The 22,947-nt window shown below is 41.1% G+C and overlaps 1 protein-coding gene across 1 annotated transcript in view; it reads left to right on the forward strand.

Annotated features, from left to right (window-relative positions):
• Window positions 1-21,051, forward strand: part of LOC124120493 (CYFIP-related Rac1 interactor B-like) — a 44,358-nt gene extending 23,307 nt beyond the window's left edge. The window contains exons 4-11 of the mRNA XM_046483326.2: window positions 244-349; window positions 2,487-2,623; window positions 3,217-3,291; window positions 4,582-4,701; window positions 6,831-6,910; window positions 11,979-12,105; window positions 12,829-12,899; window positions 13,022-21,051. Of these exons, the coding sequence (XP_046339282.1) occupies window positions 244-349; window positions 2,487-2,623; window positions 3,217-3,291; window positions 4,582-4,701; window positions 6,831-6,910; window positions 11,979-12,105; window positions 12,829-12,899; window positions 13,022-13,088 (783 nt within the window). The 3' untranslated portion in view covers window positions 13,089-21,051. The remainder of the gene's footprint in view (window positions 1-243; window positions 350-2,486; window positions 2,624-3,216; window positions 3,292-4,581; window positions 4,702-6,830; window positions 6,911-11,978; window positions 12,106-12,828; window positions 12,900-13,021) is intronic.
• Window positions 21,052-22,947: the final 1,896 nt, after the last annotated feature.

Here is a 22,947-nt window from a genome sequence, read left to right on the forward strand (position 1 = left end):
TCACAGTGTAGAGTTGCATCCTAAGAAACTAATAATCATTGGTTCAAATCCCAGATTCGCCTGTTTATGTTTCTAGTTTCGTTGGCACAAGACCCAACCTTGTTGGTTTTACAAAAGTGGTAAATGTCTAAGACCTGCATCTCTTTGGGTTTCCCCCAACCTGAAGCAGAATGAACACTGTGATGTAAATGTAATATTGTTCCAAGCAGCTAGAAACTAACTCACTCTCTCACTTATTCACAGGCCATATCTAACCCCACAGTCGTCGAGCACCAAGAGAAGGCCTTGGAAGCTGTCTTCCCTCTAGTTCTCAAACTGAAAGCTTTCTACGAATTCTCCCTAAAACTGGGTGAGTATTCATTCCTGCTGATAAAAATATAACTGACTTAAAGGGCCAGTACGTTGACCGTTCTGAAGCTTTGTAAACATAAGCCGATGACCTCCGAGCTTACTCGGTGCTGTTTGCTTTATTCCACGAGAGGAGTTTCTGCTCCAGTGACCACTCTGCGGGTGTATGCTTATCACGTGACTGGGCTTGTCTCATTTGTAAATGCCGTACAACCAATGTAACGTAGGTATAAGTACGCTAATGGAAATAGTTCGTAGCGTTTCTGGATCTTTTCTTAGTGACATTTAAACATTTCATGACACGTTAATCTGAAAGTGTAGATGAAAAACGTGCAATATCTTGAATGGACTGTGTAAGATGTGACAGAGGTACGAGGCTGAGCCGCAAAGGACTTTGGGTACGTGAGTGATTCCATGGCTTCATACGACCGAGGTGTATATAGTGTAAACTTGGTAAACACTGATTTCTAATCCAATAGAGCAATTTGTATTTTTGTATCTCTTCCATCTGACAAAAATTGCAACTTTTTCTTCCATTTGCCTCTGATAAGACATGACTGAATCAAGATATATGTGCAGGGCTTAGGTTGTCGGCTTTACTGTGCGGAGCTCTATTGTTTTGGTTGGAGAATTGAATCATGCATGATCTAAAACTGTGACGTCACACACAGAAATTATTTCATGCATGATTTGAAAACTCACAGAACTTACGATGTACTGTCCCTTTAAAACAAACCAAATGATTTCCATTCACAGAAAACCTAAAAAAACTGGCCACAGCTTCATGAATGACCTGTTTGTGTAATGCCACTCAGGACTTAACGAGATGTAATTAGGATAATTGTTTCTAATTATGTTGTTGATGTGAATGTAATGACATCACACGCGGCTGACATTTATTCCAGTCAGTTTTTAATAAACAGCAGATAAACTTCCACTACACTGGCCTTATTGTGATCTATCACGTATCTCGTTACAAGGTTGATCTGCCCACAGGAGTTGGACTAGTGATATTTTTAGGATGTTTTTTAACCATGGATTCCAGAACAAGGATGGACTCTAATGTGATTCAGAATGAGAATAGGTCTCCAGCACCCCATGATTCTTATGAGTCGACACCAAGAAGCCCATAGGTCTTCAGCAACCCATTCTTGTCATAAAAAAGCAACTATGCTTGTCGTAAGAGGCGACTTTGTTTCTTTGTTTGTTTGTTGTTTAACACCGCACTCAGCAATATTTCAGCTATATGGCAGCGGTCTGTAAATAATCAGACCAGACAATTAAGTGATTGACATTATGAGCATCGATCCATGCAATTGGGATGCGATGACATGCACCAACCAAGTCAGTGAGCCTGACCACCCGATCACTGGCTTGTCAGGTCCAGACTTGATTATTTACAGACCGCCATCATATAGCTTAAATTTTGCTGGGTGTGGCTTTAAACAACAACAACAGTGTACTGGGCAGCGGGGATTGTTCATCACCCACCACTGTTCCCCCACAGCGATGCTTGATTATATACAGCCATCTCCTTGAGGCTGAAATTTGGCTAGCATTCACTCAATCTTAACAAACCACAACTCAACCACATCATGGGGCACCGGTGGCCCAGTCGTCTAATGTGCGGCAATAGGTCCCCATGATCCGGCAGGCTATAAATCTGTTATATCCTGAAGCACAGTTACTGGACAAACACACCTTCCTTGTATGCAGGGATGTGAAATCCCCGCGGAAACGCGGAAAATCACGTTTTTTAAAACTGTAGTCCTGGCGAGTAGCCGGGTGCGCGGAAGCTATGCCCGATTTTTAAAAAGTACTGATTTAACTTCGAAATTTTACTGCATCCGCCATCTTTGTTGACTTTTGCCAGTGACTTTTTTCATTTCTTGGTGAGAATGTTGTCCAAACTGCACGAAATTGCTTAAAATGCAATCAAATGTTTAAATAATTTCTCCCAGACCCCCCAAAACTTTTCCTCTTTTTTCCTGAAAATCTGCTCACATCCCTGTGTATGACATGTGACTTGAGGAAGATAGGAATAAGCACCTGGTAGATATTGACATATTGTCCACTTTATCTCCACTAGTGTTACAAACACATTATTCCTGCTTTCTGATTTGTCTTTCTCTATCCAGAAAACGTTGTACCAGATCTGCTACGAGAGTTGTGCTCAGACAACATGACGCCTCGGGAACATCTAGAGTGCCAGCAATCTTTGTTCAAGCAGTTTGCAGAGATACTGGACTTCGTCCTCACTTTCGATGACCTGAAGGTACCACAGACATTGCTCATAATATCAGCCACTGCTTTATCTGTTTCAGACTCAGTTATTAATAGGTGACCGTCATATGGCTGGAAAGTTGCTGACTACAAATACCGTATTCGACTTAATAAGCGCCCAGGGCACTCTCAAAATTACAAATAGGCGGCTCTTATTGGAATATTATTTTAGTGAAAAAGATTTAGTTGAAAGATAAATATCGCGTTTTGTGCTGACAGCCTGAAATGTTCATGTACGACAGATGTATTTTTCCAGAATTTAATTGCCCATAATTAAGTGTGCATATATCATACGAGTGCGTATTATACGCGAATAAATAAGTCTTGTGTACACTGATCAATCGGAAGGGGTGCTAATTGGGATTGTTCACTGGCCAATATATTAGCAAATATCACCATGGCCGCTTATTAGAACGGGGCGCTTATTACGTCGAATACAGTAAACAAATTCCAAAGATTTTAGTTAAAGATGCATGAAAGGCATACAATGCAGGCTCAGTATCAGACAGGAGTAGTTTGGGGTTGTCACTTTATGGCTGTTATAATGCTGGTGCTACATTACCTTGTTGTCTTATCTCCTTCCAGATGACCAATCCAGCCATTCAGAACGACTTCAGCTATTACAGAAGAACGTTGTCACGGAAACGACTTGCAAATGAGGTAAGTTTCTGTCCGTGAACAAGATGAAAAAAACAATATTCAGTGATTCTTTAGGGTTCAATAGCTTCTCACTTCTCCTTCAGGGATTCAAAAGTTTCTCACTTCTTCTCCAGGGGTTTAATTGTTTCTCACTTCTCCTTCAGGGGTAAAATAGCTTCTCACTTCTCCTTCAGGGGTTCAATAGCTTCTCACTTCTCCTCCAGGGGTTTAATTGTTTCTCACTTCTCCTTCAGGGGTTCAATAGTTTCTCACTTCTCCTTCAGGGGTTCAATAGCTTCTCACTTCTCCTTCAGGGGTTCAATAGCTTCTCACTTCTCCTCCAGGGGTTTAATTGTTTCTCACTTCTCCTTCAGGGGTTCAATAGTTTCTCACTTCTCCTTCAGGGGTTCAATAGCTTCTCACTTCTCCTTCAGGGGTTCAATAGCTTCTCACTTCTCCTCCAGGGGTTTAATTGTTTCTCACTTCTCCTTCAGGGGTTCAATAGTTTCTCACTTCTCCTTCAGGGGTTCAATAGCTTCTCACTTCTTCTCCAGGGGTTTAATAGTTTCTCACTTCTCCTTCAAGGGCTCAAACGTTTCTCACTTCTCCTTCAGGGGTTCAATAGCTTCTCACTTCTTCTCCAGGGGTTTAATAGTTTCTCTCTTCTCCTTCAGGGGTTTAATAGTTTCTCACTTCTCCTTCAGGAATTCAATAGCCTCTCACCTCTCCTTCAGGGTTCAATAGTTTCTCACTTTTCCTCCATGGGTTCAATAACTTCTCTCTTCTCCTTCAGGGGTTTAATAGTTTCTCACTTCTCCTTTGGATTTTCAATAGCTTCTCACCTCTCCTCAAGGGGATCAATAGTTTCTCACTTTTCCTCCAGGGGTTCAATAGCTCCTAACTTCTCATTCAGGGGTTCAATAGTTTCTCACTTCTCCTTCAGGGGTTCAATAGCTTCTCACTTCTCATTCAGGGGTTCAAACGTTTCTCACTTCTCCTTCAGGGGTTTAATAGTTTCTCTCTTCTCCTTCAGGGGTTCAATAGTGTCTCTCTTCTCCTCCAGCGGTTCAATAGCTCCTCCAGGGGCAGTGGGGTAGCCTCGTGGCAAGAGCATTTGCTCATCATGTCGAAGACCTCGGTTCGATCCCAACATGGTTACAACGTGTGAAGCCCATTTCTGATGTTCCCTTCCATGATATTGCTGCATTTTTGCTATCACATGGACAGTCACCAAACATGTTACTATGCATCACAGAGGAGGTTGCTATGGAGATGTGATGTTAATGTTTCAAGAGAACTGTTATTTTTCAGGATGACATCACGGAAGAAACAGTTTCGAATGAGATGGCCAACAGGATGTCTCTGTTTTATGCTCATGCCACGCCCATGCTGAAAACCCTCAGCGATGCCACAGCCAAGTTTGTGTCCCAGGTAGGACAGCACAGCTACAGCCACTGTAACTTATGTTTGAAACATGAATCAGTTCAGTTTATAAGTAGAAATAGGGGCGGTCGGGTAGCCTAGTGGTTTAAGCATTCGTTCGTCATGCCGAAGACCCGGGTTCGATTCCCGACATGGGTACAATGTGTGAAGCCCATTTCTGGTGTCCCCGCCATGATATTGCTGGAATATTGCAAAAAGCGGCATAAAACCAAACTCATTCACTCACTCACTATAAGTAGAAATATACAATGTGGTGATGGGGATTACCATGTATGTTGTGTCTGTCAGACTTGACATTAGGGAAACTCTGACTGGGCAGCAATTAGTTCCAACCTTTCAGTTTAGTTCTAATAGGTAAATTAAGTTTCACATGGACTTGGGTGAAGTTGATAATTAGAGGCATGATTCGAGGGTGGTGCCATGTTGACATTTTCAGGTGTCATCCACCTTGAATCAATGGCCATCTTAAATGTGGTGGAAATAGTTGTGTAGAAACAGCATCTCAGTGCAAGATATCACGTATGACAATGTGTGACAATCAAAGATAATATATTACAATGTGTCACAATCAATAATAGTATATGACAGTGTAGGACAATCAATGATAGTGTATGACATTGTATCACAATCAATGATTGTGTATGACAATGTATCACAATCAATGATAGTGTGTATGACAATGTATCACAATCGATGATAGTGTATGACAATCAGTGATTGTGTATGACAATGTATCACAATCAATGATAGTGTTTGAATGTCTATCACAATCAATGATAGTGTATGACATTGTATCACAATCAATGATTGTGTATGACAATGTATCACAATTAATGATAGTGTGTATGACGATCAATGATAGTGTATGACAATGTATGACAATCAGTGATTGTGTATGACAATGTATCACAATCAATGATAGTGTATGACAATGTATGACAATCAATGATTGTGTATGAAAATTGTGTATGACAATATATCACTATCAATAGTGGTGTATGACAATGTATCGCAATCAATGATAGTTTTTTAATGTGTATCACAATCAATGATAGTGTATGACAATCAATGATAGTGTTTGAATGTGTATCACAATCAATTATAGTGTATGACAATGTATGATAATCAATGATTGTGTATGACAATCAATGATAGTGTATAACAATGTATCAATTAATGATAGTGTATGACAATGTATGATAATCAATGATAGTGTATGACAATCTATCACAATCATTAATAGTGTATGACAATGTATGACAATCAATGATAGTGTATGACAATGTATTACAATCAATGACAATGTATCAATCAATGACAGTGTATGACAATCTATCACAATCAATGATAGTGTATGACAATCAATGACAGTGTATGACAATGTATCAATCAATGATAGTGTATGACAATCTATCACAGTCAATGATAGTGTATGACAATGTATGACAGTGATAGTGTATGACAATGTATAACAATCAATAATAGTGTATGACAATGTATGACAATCAATGATAGTATATGACAATGTATCAATTAATGATAGTGTATGACAATAAATGACAATAAATGATAATGTTTGAGTGTGTCACAATCAATGATAGTGCATGACAATGTATCACAATCAATGACAATGTATGACAATCAATGACAGTGTATGACAATGTATCAATCAATGACAGTGTATGACAATCTATCACAATCAATGATACTGTATGACAATCAATGACAATCAATGATACTGTATGACAATCAATGATAGTGTATGACAATGCATCACAATCAATGATAGTGTATGACAATGTATCAATCAATGACAGTGTATGACAATCTATCACAATCAATGATACTGTATGACAATCAATGACAATCAATGATACTGTATGACAATCAATGATACTGTATGACAATGTATCAATCAATATTCCATTGTGTTGAATGTCATCTATTTCATGGTATTTGGCAGTTTGTCATTGTATGGAATGTCCACTATTTCGCAGTTTGTCATTGTATGGAATGTCCACTATTTGGCAGTTTGTCATTGTATGGAATGTCCACTATTTCGCAGTTTGTCATTGTATGGAATGTCCACGATTGTATGGCTGTGTTCTATGTTTCAGCACAAAGATCTGCCAGTGGAACAGACCACGGATGTCCTCAGTACTATGGCCAATATATGTCGGGTCATGATTGACAATCCGTAAGTTCGGCCCTGTTGTGTAGCATTGTGTTGATGTGAACTCACTGAATGGATGTTATGCCCTCATAGTTATCATAAGTGCTCAAAATTATGTGTCTGTGTGTCTTGTCACTGATGTGTCTGTGTCTTGTCACTGATGTGTCTGTGTGTCTTGTCACCTGATGTGTCTGTGTGTCTTGTCACCTGATGTGTCTGTGTGTCTTGTCACTGATGTGTCTGTGTGTCTTGTCACTGATGTGTCTGTGTGTCTTGTCACCTGATGTGTCTGTGTGTCTTGTCACCTGATGTGTCTGTGTGTCTTGTCACTGATGTGTCTGTGTGTCTTGTCACCTGATGTGTCTGTGTGTCTTGTCACCTGAAGTGTCTGTGTGTCTTGTCACCTGATGTGTCTGAGTCTTGTCACCTGATGTGTCTGAGTCTTGTCACTGATGTGTCTGTGTGTCTTGTCACCTGATGTGTCTGAGTCTTGTCACCTGATGTGTCTGTGTGTCTTGTCCCTGATGTGTCTGTGTGTCTTGTCACTGATGTGTGTGTGTGTCTTGTCGGCTGATGTGTCTGAGTCTTGTCACCTGATGTGTCTGAGTCTTGTCACCTGATGTGTCTGAGTCTTGTCACTGATGTGTCTGTGTGTCTTGTCACCTGATGTGTCTGAGTCTTGTCACCTGATGTGTCTGTGTGTCTTGTCACCTGATGTGTCTGTGTGTCTTGTCACCTGCTGTGTCTTTGTGTCTTGTCACCTGATGTGTCTGTGTGTCTTGTCACCTAAAGTGTCTGTGTGTCTTGTCACCGGATGTGTCTGTGAGACAGTTTTCTATGAGTGTGTTGTCACCTGTGTGTGTGAGACAGTTTTCTATGAGTGTGTTGTCACCTGTGTGTGTGTGTGACAGTCATCTATGAGTGTGTTGTCACCTGTGTGTGTGAGACAGTCGTCTATGAGTGTGTTGTCACCTGTGTGTGTGTGTGTGTGTGTGAGACAGTCGTCTATGAGTGTGTTGTCACCTGTGTGTGTGACAGTCGTCTATGATTGTGTTGTCACCTGTGTGTGTGTGACAGTCATCTATGATTGTGTTGTCACCTCTGTGTGTGTGACAGTCATCTATGAGTGTGTTGTCACCTGTGTGTGTGAGACAGTCGTCTATGAGTGTGTTGTCACCTGTGTGTGTGTGTGTGTGTGTGTGAGACAGTCGTCTATGAGTGTGTTGTCACCTGTGTGTGTGACAGTCGTCTATGATTGTGTTGTCACCTGTGTGTGTGTGACAGTCGTCTATGAGTGTGTTGTCACCTCTGTGTGTGTGTGACAGTCGTCTATGATTGTGTTGTCACCTGTGTGTGTGTGTGTGACAGTCGTCTATGAGTGCGTTGTCACCTGTGTGTGTGTGACAGTTGTCTATGATTGTGTTGTCACCTGTGTGTGTGTGTGAGACAGTTGTCTATGATTGTGTTGTCACCTGTGTGTGTGTGACAGTCGTCTATGATTGTGTTGTCACCTGTGTGTGTGTGTGAGACAGTTGTCTATTATTGTGTTGTCACCTATGTGTGTGTGACAGTTGTCTATGATTGTGTTGTCACCTGTGTGTGTGTGTGAGACAGTTGTCTATGAGTGTGTTGTCACCTGTGTGTGTGTGACAGTCGTCTATGATTGTGTTGTCACCTCTGTGTGTGTGACAGTCATCTATGAGTGTGTTGTCACCTGTGTGTGTGAGACAGTCGTCTATGAGTCAGGGCTCGAAAAATTTGTTCAACCCTACTTGTCCTGCAGGGCAAGTACTTTTAATTTTGTACTCGTCCTGCCAAATTTTCACTTGCCCTATTGCTCAATGCTGAACAGACAATATCATGTATCATGTATCATGTACCATGTAACCACTCAAAACAAAGGAAATAAATTGAACCATCTGATAAAATACTGACAAACCTACTGTTTTCCAAATCCTGAGCAGTTTCTATCTTCAACACATCTGCTATAGATTGGGTGAATGCCTTGCAAGCATGATCATTCAAATAATTTGTACGAAGTATTACACCATTCTTATACTGCAACTGACAAAAACTTGGAAATTTTGAAAATGGTTCCCCTTCTATTGCAATATAGTAGGCTGTTGTGAATAGCTTTTCATAAACTTCACTGTTTTTTTCGTCAACTTTTTGCATTGACTTGGCAAACTGCGCAGTCTGGGGTTTGTTAAAATTTTTATCATGTTCACAGCACTGAATATGCTTCCTACTTTTAGCGTGAAATTTCAAAGTTTCTTTTCTGAAATTATGATGTAAACCAGTTACGAGTCCACATTTGGGATCAGATAGTTTGGGGTATTTTCGACAGACAGTGCAATACAACTCGCTGTCATCATCGTCAAATTTTGCCCATTCAAATTCACTCAACCATATTGTTTTGGACTAAGTTTTCGTTTCTCCGCTGTGCAGTCAACTTTTTGTCGGCACGACCCTCCGACAAGAAAATCTTTCTCATATCCGCCATTTTGGTTTACCGTATTTTCTTGAGTATAGTGCGCACCTTTTTATCCAAAAAACACAGCTGTGTAGAAGGGGGTGCGCATTATACACGAAATAATGAGTTTTGATGTTTTTTCCCCCATGGAAAGACATTACCGTGAGCCCGTAACACCGGAAATACCATGTCAACAAATCCATACTGAAGTACGCAAATTAGTCATGTAATTTACACTGTCTGGCTATAAAAAGTGTTCTTTGTATATCTGGACTTATGTTTGTAACTTATTTTATTCATTTTATTCAAAATTCCTTTTAATATTGTTTTAATTAATTTCGGCGAAATCGTGTGTGAAGCGATCGGAAGATCGCACAACTCACCGTTATTAACAGCAACCACGGTCAGATTACCGCTATTGACGCCTTGAAACGAACTTTAGTTGACAGAGAATGGATACATATATCATAAATGCCATACTGTGACTCGTTAAAAGTCATATTTGTTTTTGTTGGACGATTCTATGTCAACACGTAATTCTCGCGATCACGTGCACGGGAGCCTTGACGGTGACTGGTCAGACTGGTTCCATGTAAAAAATAATACCGGCAATAGCGATCAGCTGCTTCGCTTAGGGTTATTATTATTTTAATAATTTGAGTAAAAGCTGCATCTAATTTAACAAGATATTGGAATATATTATTCCTGATAAAGAAAATAGTTTCAAATACAATTTTTGACGATCCTTGCATTAAAATCCTATTAAGTTATACCATTGGGTGTGTCTTGACCGAATCACCGGTAGTTAGCAACCGGCCGCTTACATCAATAAATAAAGACTGGTTTCAGCGCAAAGCCTGCGCAAAGATACATCAAGAGACAAACCTCAGCCTAATTGTTAATGCTATACGCGACATAAATATCGATCGGCTGAATGGCCGTGATTTCCGTGTCAATATATCGCACATCAAAACAAATATAAATTAAACTGCTGTGAGTATCTGCTCGTCCGTTAGGACGAGTATTTGATAATTTTAGCTTGCCCGACATCAGTTACCACTCGTAAATACGAGCGGACGAGTGGATTTTTCGAGCCCTGTGAGTGTGTTGTCACCTGTGTGTGTGTGTGTGTGTGTGTGTGAGACAGTCGTCTATGAGTGTGTTGTCACCTGTGTGTGTGACAGTCGTCTATGAGTGTGTTGTCACCTGTGTGTGTGTGACAGTCGTCTATGATTGTGTTGTCACCTCTGTGTGTGTGTGACAGTCGTCTATGATTGTGTTGTCACCTGTGTGTGTATGTGTGACAGTCGTCTATGAGTGTGTTGTCACCTGTGTGTGTGTGACAGTTGTCTATGATTGTGTTGTCACCTGTGTGTGTGTGTGAGACAGTCATCTATGAGTGTGTTGTCACCTGTGTGTGTGTGACAGTCATCTATGAGTGTGTTGTCACCTGTGTGTGTGTGACAGTTGTCTATGAGTGTGTTGTCACCTGTGTGTGTGTGTGAGACAGTCGTCTATGATTGTGTTGTCACCTGTGTGTGTGAGACAGTCGTCTATGAGTGTGTTGTCACCTGTGTGTGTGTGTGTGTGTGAGACAGTTGTCTATGAGTGTGTTGTCACCTGTGTGTGTGAGACAGTTGTCTATGATTGTGTTGTCACCTGTGTGTGTGTGTGAGACAGTTGTATGAGTGTGTTGTCACCTGTGTGTGTGAGACAGTCGTCTATGATTGTGTTGTCACCTGTGTGTGTGTGTGAGACAGTTGTCTATGGTTGTGTTGTCACCTGTGTGTGTGAGACAGTTGTCTATGAGTGTGTTGTCACCTGTGTGTGTGAGACAGTTGTCTATGAGTGTGTTGTCACCTGTGTGTGTGTGTGAGACAGTTGTCTATGAGTGTGTTGTCACCTGTGTGTGTGTGTGTGTGAGACAGTCGTCTATGATTGTGTTGTCACCTCTGTGTGTGTGAGACAGTCGTCTATGAGTGTGTTGTCACCTGTGTGTGTGTGTGAGACAGTTGTCTATGAGTGTATTGTCACCTGTGTATGTGTGAGACAGTCGTCTATGATTATGTTGTCACCTGTGTGTGTGTGTGTGTGTGTGAGACAGTTGTCTATGATTGTGTTGTCACCTCTGTGTGTGTGTGAGACAGTTGTCTATGATTGTGTTGTCACCTGTGTGTGTGTGTGAGACAGTCGTCTATGAGTGTGTTGTCACCTGTGTGTGTGTGTGAGACAGTTGTCTATGAGTGTGTTGTCACCTGTGTATGTGTGAGACAGTCGTCTATGATTGTGTTGTCACCTGTGTGTGTGTGTGAGACAGTTGTCTATGATTGTGTTGTCACCTGTGTGTGTGTGTGAGACAGTTGTCTATGATTGTGTTGTCACCTGTGTGTGTGTGTGAGACAGTTGTCTATGAGTGTGTTGTCACCTGTGTATGTGTGAGACAGTCGTCTATGATTGTGTTGTCACCTGTGTGTGTGTGTGAGACAGTTGTCTATGAGTGTGTTGTCACCTGTGTATGTGTGAGACAGTCGTCTATGATTGTGTTGTCACCTGTGTGTGTGTGTGTGAGACAGTCGTCTATGATTATGTTGTCCAATGAGTTTCACACGTATGTTGCAGGCAGTACAGTTCCAGATTTACCAGTGAGGAGACAAAGTTGTTCTGTTTACGAGTTATGGTCGGCGTAATCATTCTCTATGACCACGTGCATCCAGTCGGGGCCTTCGCAAAGACTTCAGGGATAGATGTGAGTTGTGAGACCAGCATTGCGACACTCCACCAGTTCCTCCTCGGGAAATCCCCGGATCTTTGTTGTGATGATTAACCTGTGATCCAAAGCAGTGAACCCCACAGGGACCTGGGTTACACTGAGTACTCATGTAAGCAGCACTCGGCTGCTTCACAATGACACAGCCTCTGTGTCTAGACTGCGTATCCAACTGGCATGAGATGTTGATCATGCTGTCAACCAATTGCCTGTCTGTCCCAGAGTCAAAGGGGGATATAAATGGAATACTGCTGACTGCAGCACACAAAAGTACCCACGAAGATCCAGGTAGAGAATAGGGCTTCAGCAACCTATGCTTGCTGTAAAAGGCGACTATGCTCATCGTAAGAGGCGAATAACAGGATGAGTTGAGTTGGTTGATTTTTATCATCGTATCCCAATTGTGTGGATCGATGCTCATGATGTCAATCACTTGATTGTCTGGTCCAGAATTGATGATTTACAGACCGCCGTAATATAGCTGGAATATTGCTGAGTGTGTGGTTAAACAACAAACAAACAAACACATCACAACAGAAGGCACTGTATATCCCATAGTTATGAGTTTGTAACGCAGATTTAGTCTTGTGTTGATCCGTGGTTTGGTTGTGTTGTAGTCAGTATCTACAATTTGCAGCACTTCCATTCTGTAACACATGTTATTTAGTATTGCTGACCATCACTCTTACGCCATTGTTTCAGATGAAGAGTTCTATTAAGGTTTTGAAAGATCAGGGACCAAGGAAAGTAGAGGGTTTGCTGAATGCCTTGAGGTGAGTAATGGAACATTAGTTACAGTGTATCTGCAATGTTTGCGGAATGTTTTTGCTCTAAATAACCTACCAGATTATTTGTATAATTGATTTTGTGTTTATTTTTCTCAATTTTTTTTCAGATACACAACCAAACACTTACAAGATGAAACCACACCAAAAGCAATCAAAGCCTTACTGGCAGAGTGACCTTGACCCAGGGTGACCTTCAGCACTGTGCCTGACCAAGCTGTTTTTAATATGTACAGATCATACCGTGCTGGCCAATAATGGACCAATCATTGCCTTGATTACAGCATCACCTGAGGCAGCTCAACCAATCGGCTTTGAGTTAGCTTGTAGTGTGGTAGCTCTGTGTATTATTTACCATCCTCATCACCATCATCACTTCCTGGTCCTTCTTTATCTCACAGTGCAACAAACGACAGCTCAGCTGGATGGAAACATTATTGTGTTTGTAGGAGCATTATTAATATTGATATTCCACAACAATTCACCTGAGACTCTTAATATCAGTGAATATCAAAACCTACCTTTCAAAAAAAGGTAAAAAAATATTTTGGAAGCAATAGTGACACAAGTTTTTGGAGGAGGAGGACATATAAGTCAGACACATGATGAATACAAGTAATGGTAGGATAAACAAAGGAGGTATATTTCAACTGCGGTGAACGTTTGTAAACATGGTTCTGTTGCCTTGGTATGTGTCCAAGATATGGCTGTGTAGTCCAAGACATGGCTATGTTGTCCAAGACATGGCTATGTTGTCCAAGACATGGCTACCAAGACATGGCTATGTTGTCCAAGACATGGCTATGTTGTCCAAAATTGGCTCTATTGTCCAAGACAAGGCAATATTGCCCAACATTGGTTATATTGTCCAAGACAAGGCTATATTGTCCAACAAATGGCTATATTGTCCAACTTACGGCTCTATTGTTGAGTGATGATAGTTTTGACCATCTGTAGTGGACGTGAGGTTGCTGTGTTGTTCTCGTGGTCAGGTCAGTGTTGGTGCAGGCCATGTTGCTGTAATATTGTTGTCAACAACAGTTTAAACAATAACAGATGATGTTTTGAGAATGAAACCTGCGAGTCCAATCTGGTCAGCCCCAATTCACATTGGATAAGCTGAATAATTCCCATAGGGGAAGTACGGAACGTATACAGACACATACTGATTAGTCCAACAATGCTGACCATTTCAGTAGATGGAAAACACCACAGACAACACTGTGATCTGCCAGGTATAACTGTCATCAAACCCAGAGTCTCTTTGTAGTCATTGAGCCTGTTATAGTCTCCTGGAAACAGATGGCCAACTTGTTGTGTCCCGTGAGTGATGTGAGAATATTCCTCTGTATGCAGGGGGTACGGGTGGCCCTGTTGTTCTAGGTGCCACAATTTGCTTTGGCAATTGAATTTCCCTTGGGCGTGCTAGAAACCTATGATTGTGGGTTTGAATTCTGATTCACCCCTGTTATGTTTCTAGGTTTGTCAGCACCATACCCAAGGATTTCACCGAAGTGGTAAACATCTGAGACGTGCATCACTTCGGGCTTTCCTCCAACATTAAGCTGACACGCTGTGATATAACTGGAATACTGTTAAAAGCGGCGTTAAACCCAACTCACTCACTCATTCCTGTTAGCTCCCCCGACCGTCTGTTTGTTGTTGACGATATGTGAACAGCCACGCCAGTGCTAGGCATCATGTTCCGGTCAGTATGCTGTGTATTCCATGGCTTGACATGGTAGAATCAGGTAACAATATTAATTGTTTTTCTTGGACACTAGCTTTAAATGTTCTTGATTTTATGTATTGAAAATGTAAAATGTGAGTCTTAGACTATGCAACTCCAAGTCAGCTGTGGCAGTGCCAAACTTGGCTTCCAAACCTGGCATTGTTGTGGCAGTGCAAAGTCCGGCTCCCAAGTCAGCTGTTGTCGGCCAAACGTGGCTCCCAAGTCAGCTGTTGTCGTGCCAAACGTGGCTACCAAGTCAGCTGTCATACTGGCTCCCAAGGCCATGTCACTCTCCAATAATGATAGATAGAAGATCTTCAGTGTTGTAAATGGTTCATGAACAATATTCTTAGGATTATGTTTTAGCATAATTTGTATTAATGAGATTAAAATAGTTTATCCTCATAAAGTATGTTAATCTATGGTAATATATGTTTAAACAATACATTCCGTTATGCACATTTAGGACTGCATAATTCTAGCCAATCAGGGTATGAGAGTATTTACACTATTGCACTGTGAGGTGATACCGCTCGTTTCCTCCCCTTGATGAAGCAGTGCTTGGAGATGGCGTCCTTCACCAAACATGATGGAAATATTATCAACACAATCTTTCTTTAAGTAGAAAATATTGGAAATTGGGTAGTGTAGAAGGTTAAAATCTTTATATTATTTCCACGAGAAGACAACGCCCATGTGCTGCTTCATGAAGGCGAGTCATGGCTTTGCTATGAATTCTGTAATAACTTGTACATTTATGTTATATATATATATGTATGTTGCGTGTGATTACTTCTTGTTACAAACTGGGAGCTTTGTGTAGATAGCCCCCATCCCACCCTTCCTCCATGTTGGTTACTGTGTTGGTTGTAGCGCTATATGGTTGTCAGTGTGACAGCGTCTCATCGCAAACACGCCAGGCACTATCAATGTTGGTACATTCTCACTTGTCATATTTTACAGTCTGGGATTAATTTTTAGATAAATTCAAAACTGTTCTCATGATGACCACACCATGACTGATGATGTGGCTCTCTCTCCACCCTTCCCTACCCCAATGGTCTCCCCTTGATGTCCACCTTTCACCCAGCACACAAACTACTGCCTGTGTCGCATCATTAGGTAGTGATCACACATGACCTCATGGCTGTTGCTGGGAAGTGGCTGATGCTGTTCCTGGTTGGGGGCAGTCGGGTAGCCTTGTGGTTAAAGCGTTTGCTTGTCACGCCGAAAGACCCGGGTTCGAATCCCGACATGGGTACTATGTGTGAAGCCCATTTCTGGTGTCCCCTGCCGTGATATTGCTGGAATATTGCTAAAAGCGGCGTAAAACCATACTCACTCAATCACTGTTCCTGGTTGACAGTCGATGAGACACTAGGGGTCAGTGGTACACGAGGTCAGTGAGACACTAGGGGTCAGTGGGACACGAGGTCAGTGAGACACTAGGGGTCAGTGGTACACGAGGTCAGTGAGACACTAGGGGTCAGTGGGACACGAGGTCAGTGAGACACTAGGGGTCAGTGAGACACTAGGGGTCAGTGGGACACGAGGTCAGTGAGACACTAGGGGTCAGTGAGACACTAGGGGTCAGTGAGACACTAGGGGTCAGTGAGACACTAGGGGTCAGTGGGACACGAGGTCAGTGAGACAGTAGGGTTCATTGGGACACTAGGGTTCATTGGGACACTAGGGGTCAGTGAGATTTCAGTGGATGACCCTGTGATGCTGTACACAGTTTTGTCCCTTGGCTGCCTGGATCAGCTGACTGAGTTTGAATCCCATATTTCCCTCAGTAATGATCTACTCCTGTCAGCAGGGGGGGTGTGGAAGTCAGAACTTGCATACCTCTGCAACCCCTACCTACACTAAGATTGCACTATATTTTATGACTGCACAATGTTTCAAAGTAGTTTAAACACAACTTACTCATGCAAGACAATACCGTGGTCACAATGTCAGGGTTTGAAGAATTCCGCTGCATTTGATTGATGTACCATCAGTGATAGTAGACTGTTGAAATAAAGGACAGTACGCTAGCCCAGTGGTTGGTGTGTTTGCTTGTCATGCTGTAAATGTGAGTTTGAATCCCATAGAGGTTTAGTTGGTCTGTTGTGTCGTGTCTCCTGGCTGCAGACCCCCTAGATGGCCACATCTGGACCACCCACTCACTCATGAATGCACTGTAGTCACTCATTTCTCAGTTAGTTTCTGATGTATTTTCTCAAACTTGGTCCTCGAAATCACACAAATATAAATTGTTATAGTATTATGACTTTCCACTCTGCATGCTTCATCCAAAGCAATGGGTCTCATTCTTAAAACCACGCTAACGAGAGCCATTTGTACCTTCATTGGAGAAACTACATTTCAGGGCATATTTTCTATTTTCCACATGAAATATAGAAATGCTTATATTTAAACCTATTTTGAGAGATTGTATATTTTCCATTTCTGATGATCACACTTTTTTCTCAGGATGTGTTGTCATGAATCATAATTTGTTGTTGATGTTTAGACGTTTACTCCAAACACTCACTTTTCATCTTCGAAAGGTTGTGATAATTTCGTTGTTGCAAGATAATGCTTAGGCCCGCCTGGTCTGATTTCATATCCTTATACCACAGGATAACTTAAATTTGACATGAACGATGCAACCTTGTTAAAAGAAATAATGTATACTTCATAAGCAAAATGGTGCAGTTTCCATAAGAATTCACCAACATTAAAGGGCTTTTTAGGTAAGCAGACTTTGATAAAGTAAACAGTTTCAATTCAAATGGTAATATTTGATGGGACACAGGATGCAGGTATGCGAGGAGAGCCTCTCCAGGAGTGTGTTACTGTTGTTATCACATGCTGGCTGGAAAGTGAGTGTTTGCATTGTGTATTCCATGCCTTGCGAGGATTGGTTGGACACTGTATGATATCCTTGTGTATTCCATGTCTTGCGGGGATTGGTTGGGCACTGATGACATCCTTGTATAATCCATGCCCAGCAGGGATTGGTTGGACACTGATGACATCCTTGTGTGTACCATGGCTAGAGGGTATTGATTGGACACTGATGACATCCTTGTGTATTTCATGACTTGTGGGAATTGGTTGGACACTGATGACATCCTTGTGTGTTCCATGCTTAGCAGGGATTGGTTGGACACTATATGATATCCTTGTGTATTTCCTGGCTAGTGGGGATTGGTTGGACACTGTATGATACCCTTGTGTATTTCCTGGCCAGCGGGGATTGGTTGGACACTGTATAATACCCTTGTGTATTTCCTGGCTAATGGGGATTGGTTGGACACTGTGTTGGATGTCCCTGTTGTTGCACTTGAGTATCAAGTAACTTTCATCTGTTGTCCTGTCTGGTCCAGGGTGAGCAATAGACAATATTTTATTGGGGAAAATTTGGTTGCTATTGAAATCATTTATTCCTTGAGAATGTTTGAAAATAACAGTAACTATATGTTTCGGCAGCTGTAGATGGACACAATGTTATAAGCACTTTGTTGCTTATTGTTGCATAGTCACCAAAGAAATAATTTTCATTTTGAATACTTTTGTTTACGAAAAGAGGTCGGCTATCCTGACAGACATGTTATGATGTCTTGCAGCCTGACAGTTATGTGGGAGTCTGGAGGTGTGATATATTGTCTGAACATCACCGGTTACATCCCATGTAAGGCAGACAGAACATATCAGGGTATAAAATCAGTTTGAAATTAAATTGAAAGTTTGATTGAAAAGTTGTGATTTAGTCAACTTTCATTTTGTTTTAAAGGGTAATTCATTATGCATTTGATTAAAAATACATCTTACATTTTCACAATGTTTCTGACTGAGAAATGCAATTCCAAAATTCCTACGTTAATCCTTTGATTAATTCCTGTTGTCTTTGTTATCCTGTTTAATGCAGAATGCTGTACAGAGTTTGATGTTTCCCGAGTTTATTGTTGGACTGTTTCTACCGAGAGGGACTGACTTATAAGGCTTGTTGATTGTTGGTGTTAAAAATATGTGAAATATGTCGTACTTCTGCATGCACATATTTATATAAATAATAGGTTCATAATCAAGAAAGATATATTTTGAAGAGATATACTTAGTAAATGATATTTCATTACCAAAATCAATATTCTATGTTGTTTGAAGGGTGTAGTATTTTATGTTAAATATTTGTCATCTTCAAGGAAGAATGATAGTAGCATGGCCTGTGACTTTTCGAAACAAATTCTTCACCGTTTAAGAGTCCCAGTCATTTCCTTCCTGTTGTCATGGTAACTTTGTGTATAACATGAACCCACTAAGTATGTCAAGTCCTGGGGGGTCAAGTTCGTGGAGTAAGGGGTAGCCAAGCGGATGAAGTGTTGGTTTCAGCCAGGTCCGGTTCCATTCCCATCATTGTGCAATGTTTAATGCTAGGTGTTTCGTGCAGTGACTGTCTTCAAATAATCCTAATAGTAATCAAACTTCAATCACTCACTCACTCACTCACAGTATATCAGTATATCTGAACATTTGCCATGGAACCCGAATGATTTGACCATTGGCTCATGACACTGAAGGTGTGGGTCCGATTCCCCACCAGCACCATGTGCGAGCGCCTGGCCGTGATAAGCCTGGAACATTGCTGAAAAGGGAATAAAACCATACTCACTCACTCACTCACTCACTCACTCCTAATAGTTTGGAACTAAATGATTCACAAGACCCTTGCTGGACAGCATGTAAATAAGGAGACAGCCTTTTGGGGATGGTGTCATTCACTGGACGTGGTCTTTCATGTTTGTGTTTTGGGAGGTCCAGTGGAGCAGGTACTTGGCGTGTATAAACAGACAGTGGTACGGACTGGTACAACCAATGGCTAGGATTATTGTCATGGTGATGTAGAAGAAGTCTAATGTTGAGGGATACAGGTGGCCCTGATGCCAGTTTAGGTGTGCCCTGTTTACACAGATCTATCGGAAAATCAAGCAATAACGAGAGAAACAGTACTTGTACATGTCTGTTGGTCTTTAGTAGATTTCTTATGAAGAAAGAAGAATAGGGAATCTTCCAGGACAGTGTGTCCAAAAGAGTACTGTCTTTGAAGTTGTTATGTATAGTTGTACAGCTAATATCATCACGTGCTGATCACGTGCTGATCACGTGCTGGCTACTGCAGGGCGGGATGCTGATGTTATCAATCCTCAGAAAAGTCCATGCTTATAATGAAAGGTTCCAACACAGACATTAATTAATCATTCGGTCTTACCGACAACCAGTCAGCAACGTGTATCACACAAATAATACATGTTTGGGTCCCGACTGGATCAAGCAAAAATAAGAACGGTAAACAGCAATAACAAGTGAGGTGTGGGCTTATGTGTGGATTTACAGTAATATGAAAAACCTTTTGTAACTGTCAAATTGAGTGGAGAGCATTTGTTACACTGTTGTTTGTCATGGTGAGATGTAAATGGTACTTGGGTGAGGTTAGCGAAGCTATTTATGACAAAGTTATCGTGCTTCTAGTGCTTTCGGTGAAGTTTTCATCGCAGTTTGCTATGCAGTTGTTGAACATTGGTTATTATGAGATGACTTTAAACATGTAGACTAGCCCTTGTTGTTTCACTGTAGAACAGTATTTGTGATTGGATTCAATTTGACAATTAGATATATAATTTCAACCTGTGAACTTAAAGAGAGCTTGTGTATTAATATAATCAGTTAGTATCCATACTCCAACCACAGCAGTATTTAAGGACAGTTCACCATTTCCATATAACATATGGCTCCCAGCAGTAATTTGGCTTCTTGATGAAGCAGTGTTATGCAAGGATAGTTTTGAAGTGGTTTGATTTTAATCAAAATAACCAGCTCATACTTTTCTATTTGATTTGAGAATGAATTTGTATGTGTGATGAGTTTGAGGGATGAAATATCACTACTTAAATGAATTCATCGAACCGGGCTTCCCTGAGTGTGTCCTTCTTAAGATGGAAGCAACATCGGGCATGTGGAAACTCACAGGAAATCTGACTTCCAGATAAATTTGTACAGCTTTGATAACGCCAACTGATTATGTTCAAGCCATCATCATTTACAATAAACACTTGGAGACGATTCTCGTCTCTGTAGTCTGGTTCTTGTTTTGGAAAGTTTTAAACGGAGCATCATATTTTATGCCTATTTTGACGAAGACCGTAATTCTGTCAGCAGTGTTCTATTTAAGCCTCCCGTAATGTAACCTCTTATACATTTCCGTTTGTGCATAATAACAATAATCATCCTCCTGTTGTAGTGATCATGTCTGTACAGGCCTGTGTGCCAAGTAGCCAACCACCATTCATCATAGTCAACATCAGCAAAACTGACTAGCACTGTGACATTGCGGTTTTGTTTTGATAAACTTTATTTAAGCTCTGACTTGTTTGTTCTGTTTTCCTGGGACCGTGGGATGTCATGACGGATACAACAGGTTGGTTTTTTTTGTTTAATGCAACACTCAGCAATATTCCCGCTGTATGACGGCAGCCTGTAAATAGTTGATTGGTATTGTGAGCAATGATCCACACCATCGGGTGGGAGGATACCCTATCACCGAAGTCGTTGAGCCTCACCACCTGATCCAATTGGTCGCCATGACGACCAGCAGAGGTTGTTGGGGACCGATTGTAACAAAGAATCAGCACCAGCTAGATACAAGGGAAAAGGAAAAAACTCACCTTGTAGACGTTAATCCTTGAACGAGGGGTAGTGCAACTGGTCACTGAAGACACAACTTTGATTTTCTCACATCGGTGCCTGCGTGAAGCCACTTTTCTGGTGCCCACGGACACGAAGATGTGGGAGATATGGAAGTCCAGAACAGACTCGATATCAGCCTCCTAGGCATATCCCAATGACATGAGCTACAGATTGCGAAACATGACAGGATAGCCACCTGAAATGACATCAGCTGTCAGTAGACTACGGGAGGTAACTCATGGCTGTATGGAGCTGTTACTGAGTGTACAAAGGGCAAACTTCTGTTCAAAATATACTTTCTATTGGAAAAATTCCCTAACAGTTATTGCTAGGAAAACACATGTTAGTTTTTTTCACATTGAACTCCGCAAAATTTTGCTATGTTATCGTCCATTTCACTTTATAATAGTTGTTACAAGTCAATTCCAAAATCAAAACAAGATGTTAACCCAGAAATCTCTACATTAAAGAACTTCATGTGAAACCAACAACCAACCAACAAATGTATTACAAAATTCAGTATGTTACAAATCAATACAAATTATTGCACAGTAATTTACAATGGCAGTACACAACAGAGTGTGGTATAACATGTACAATATTCAGTGACAGTATATAATATGATGACAGTGGTCAGTATCAAATACAGTGGTGATAGTAAAAGTCAGTGATAATAAAATATATTCACCCAGCAGCGACAGTGGTGAAGCATCCGAGGCCAAGGCAGGGAATCTGGGGTGGTGAATGATGTTCCCACGAAAGCTGGTCTTAATGTAATGAAATGTGTAAGAGATACGAGAGGCACGTTCTTGTCTCTCTATATACAGTCTAACTAGCTACTGGAAATTTCCACACAGTGGCATCACAACATTGAATATGTTTCTAAAACACTCTATCACAGTCCACAGTTGCACATTACACTAGCATCTAAATATAGTAACTCAAAACTGTTAACATAAAGAAGAACTACATTCCTGACAACTTATCATTGTCAAACTACAATGCCATGAGTATCTACCAAATATTCACAGAAACATTGCAATAAAGTTACAATCATTGTTCAACAATAAAATACACTGTAATATAACATAGTCTAAATTAACGTATCCCATTATATGATTAACTTTCATAGAGAAAATGTCGTAAGACGTGAAAAACTATTTGCATTTGCATGATTATCCTTTATTCTCAATTGTTGCGTGGTTCCACGTGCAGACATCTCAGGCTTTGGATATATCACAGTTGTAGTTGGATATCGTTATTATTGAGCCAAACAATCTGTTAATCGCACTGAAGAACTCCAGTATTTGTGTGGCTGTTTTACAGTCAAGAGAAAAATCTGGTCATGTGGCAGTTGTGTAGTGATAAGTCATCACTGAACCGAAGTGTGTGCAGTGGCCTGTGACAGAGGAATGTCACTGTCATGGTCTGCCAACTCATCTTCAATGTCACCAAGCCTGACAAAGGGAGGTAACTCGAATGAAAAGCATGCAGCTGAGCAAGGGAGATAACTACAATACCAGACATGCTGCAGAAGACAAAGGGAGGTGTGTCATCCAAAGGTTGTAATGT

Source organism: Haliotis rufescens, unplaced genomic scaffold (genome assembly GCF_023055435.1).
Source record: "Haliotis rufescens isolate VD_foot unplaced genomic scaffold, xgHalRufe1.0.p SCAF_2, whole genome shotgun sequence".
Classification (NCBI taxonomy): Eukaryota; Metazoa; Mollusca; class Gastropoda; order Lepetellida; family Haliotidae; genus Haliotis; species Haliotis rufescens.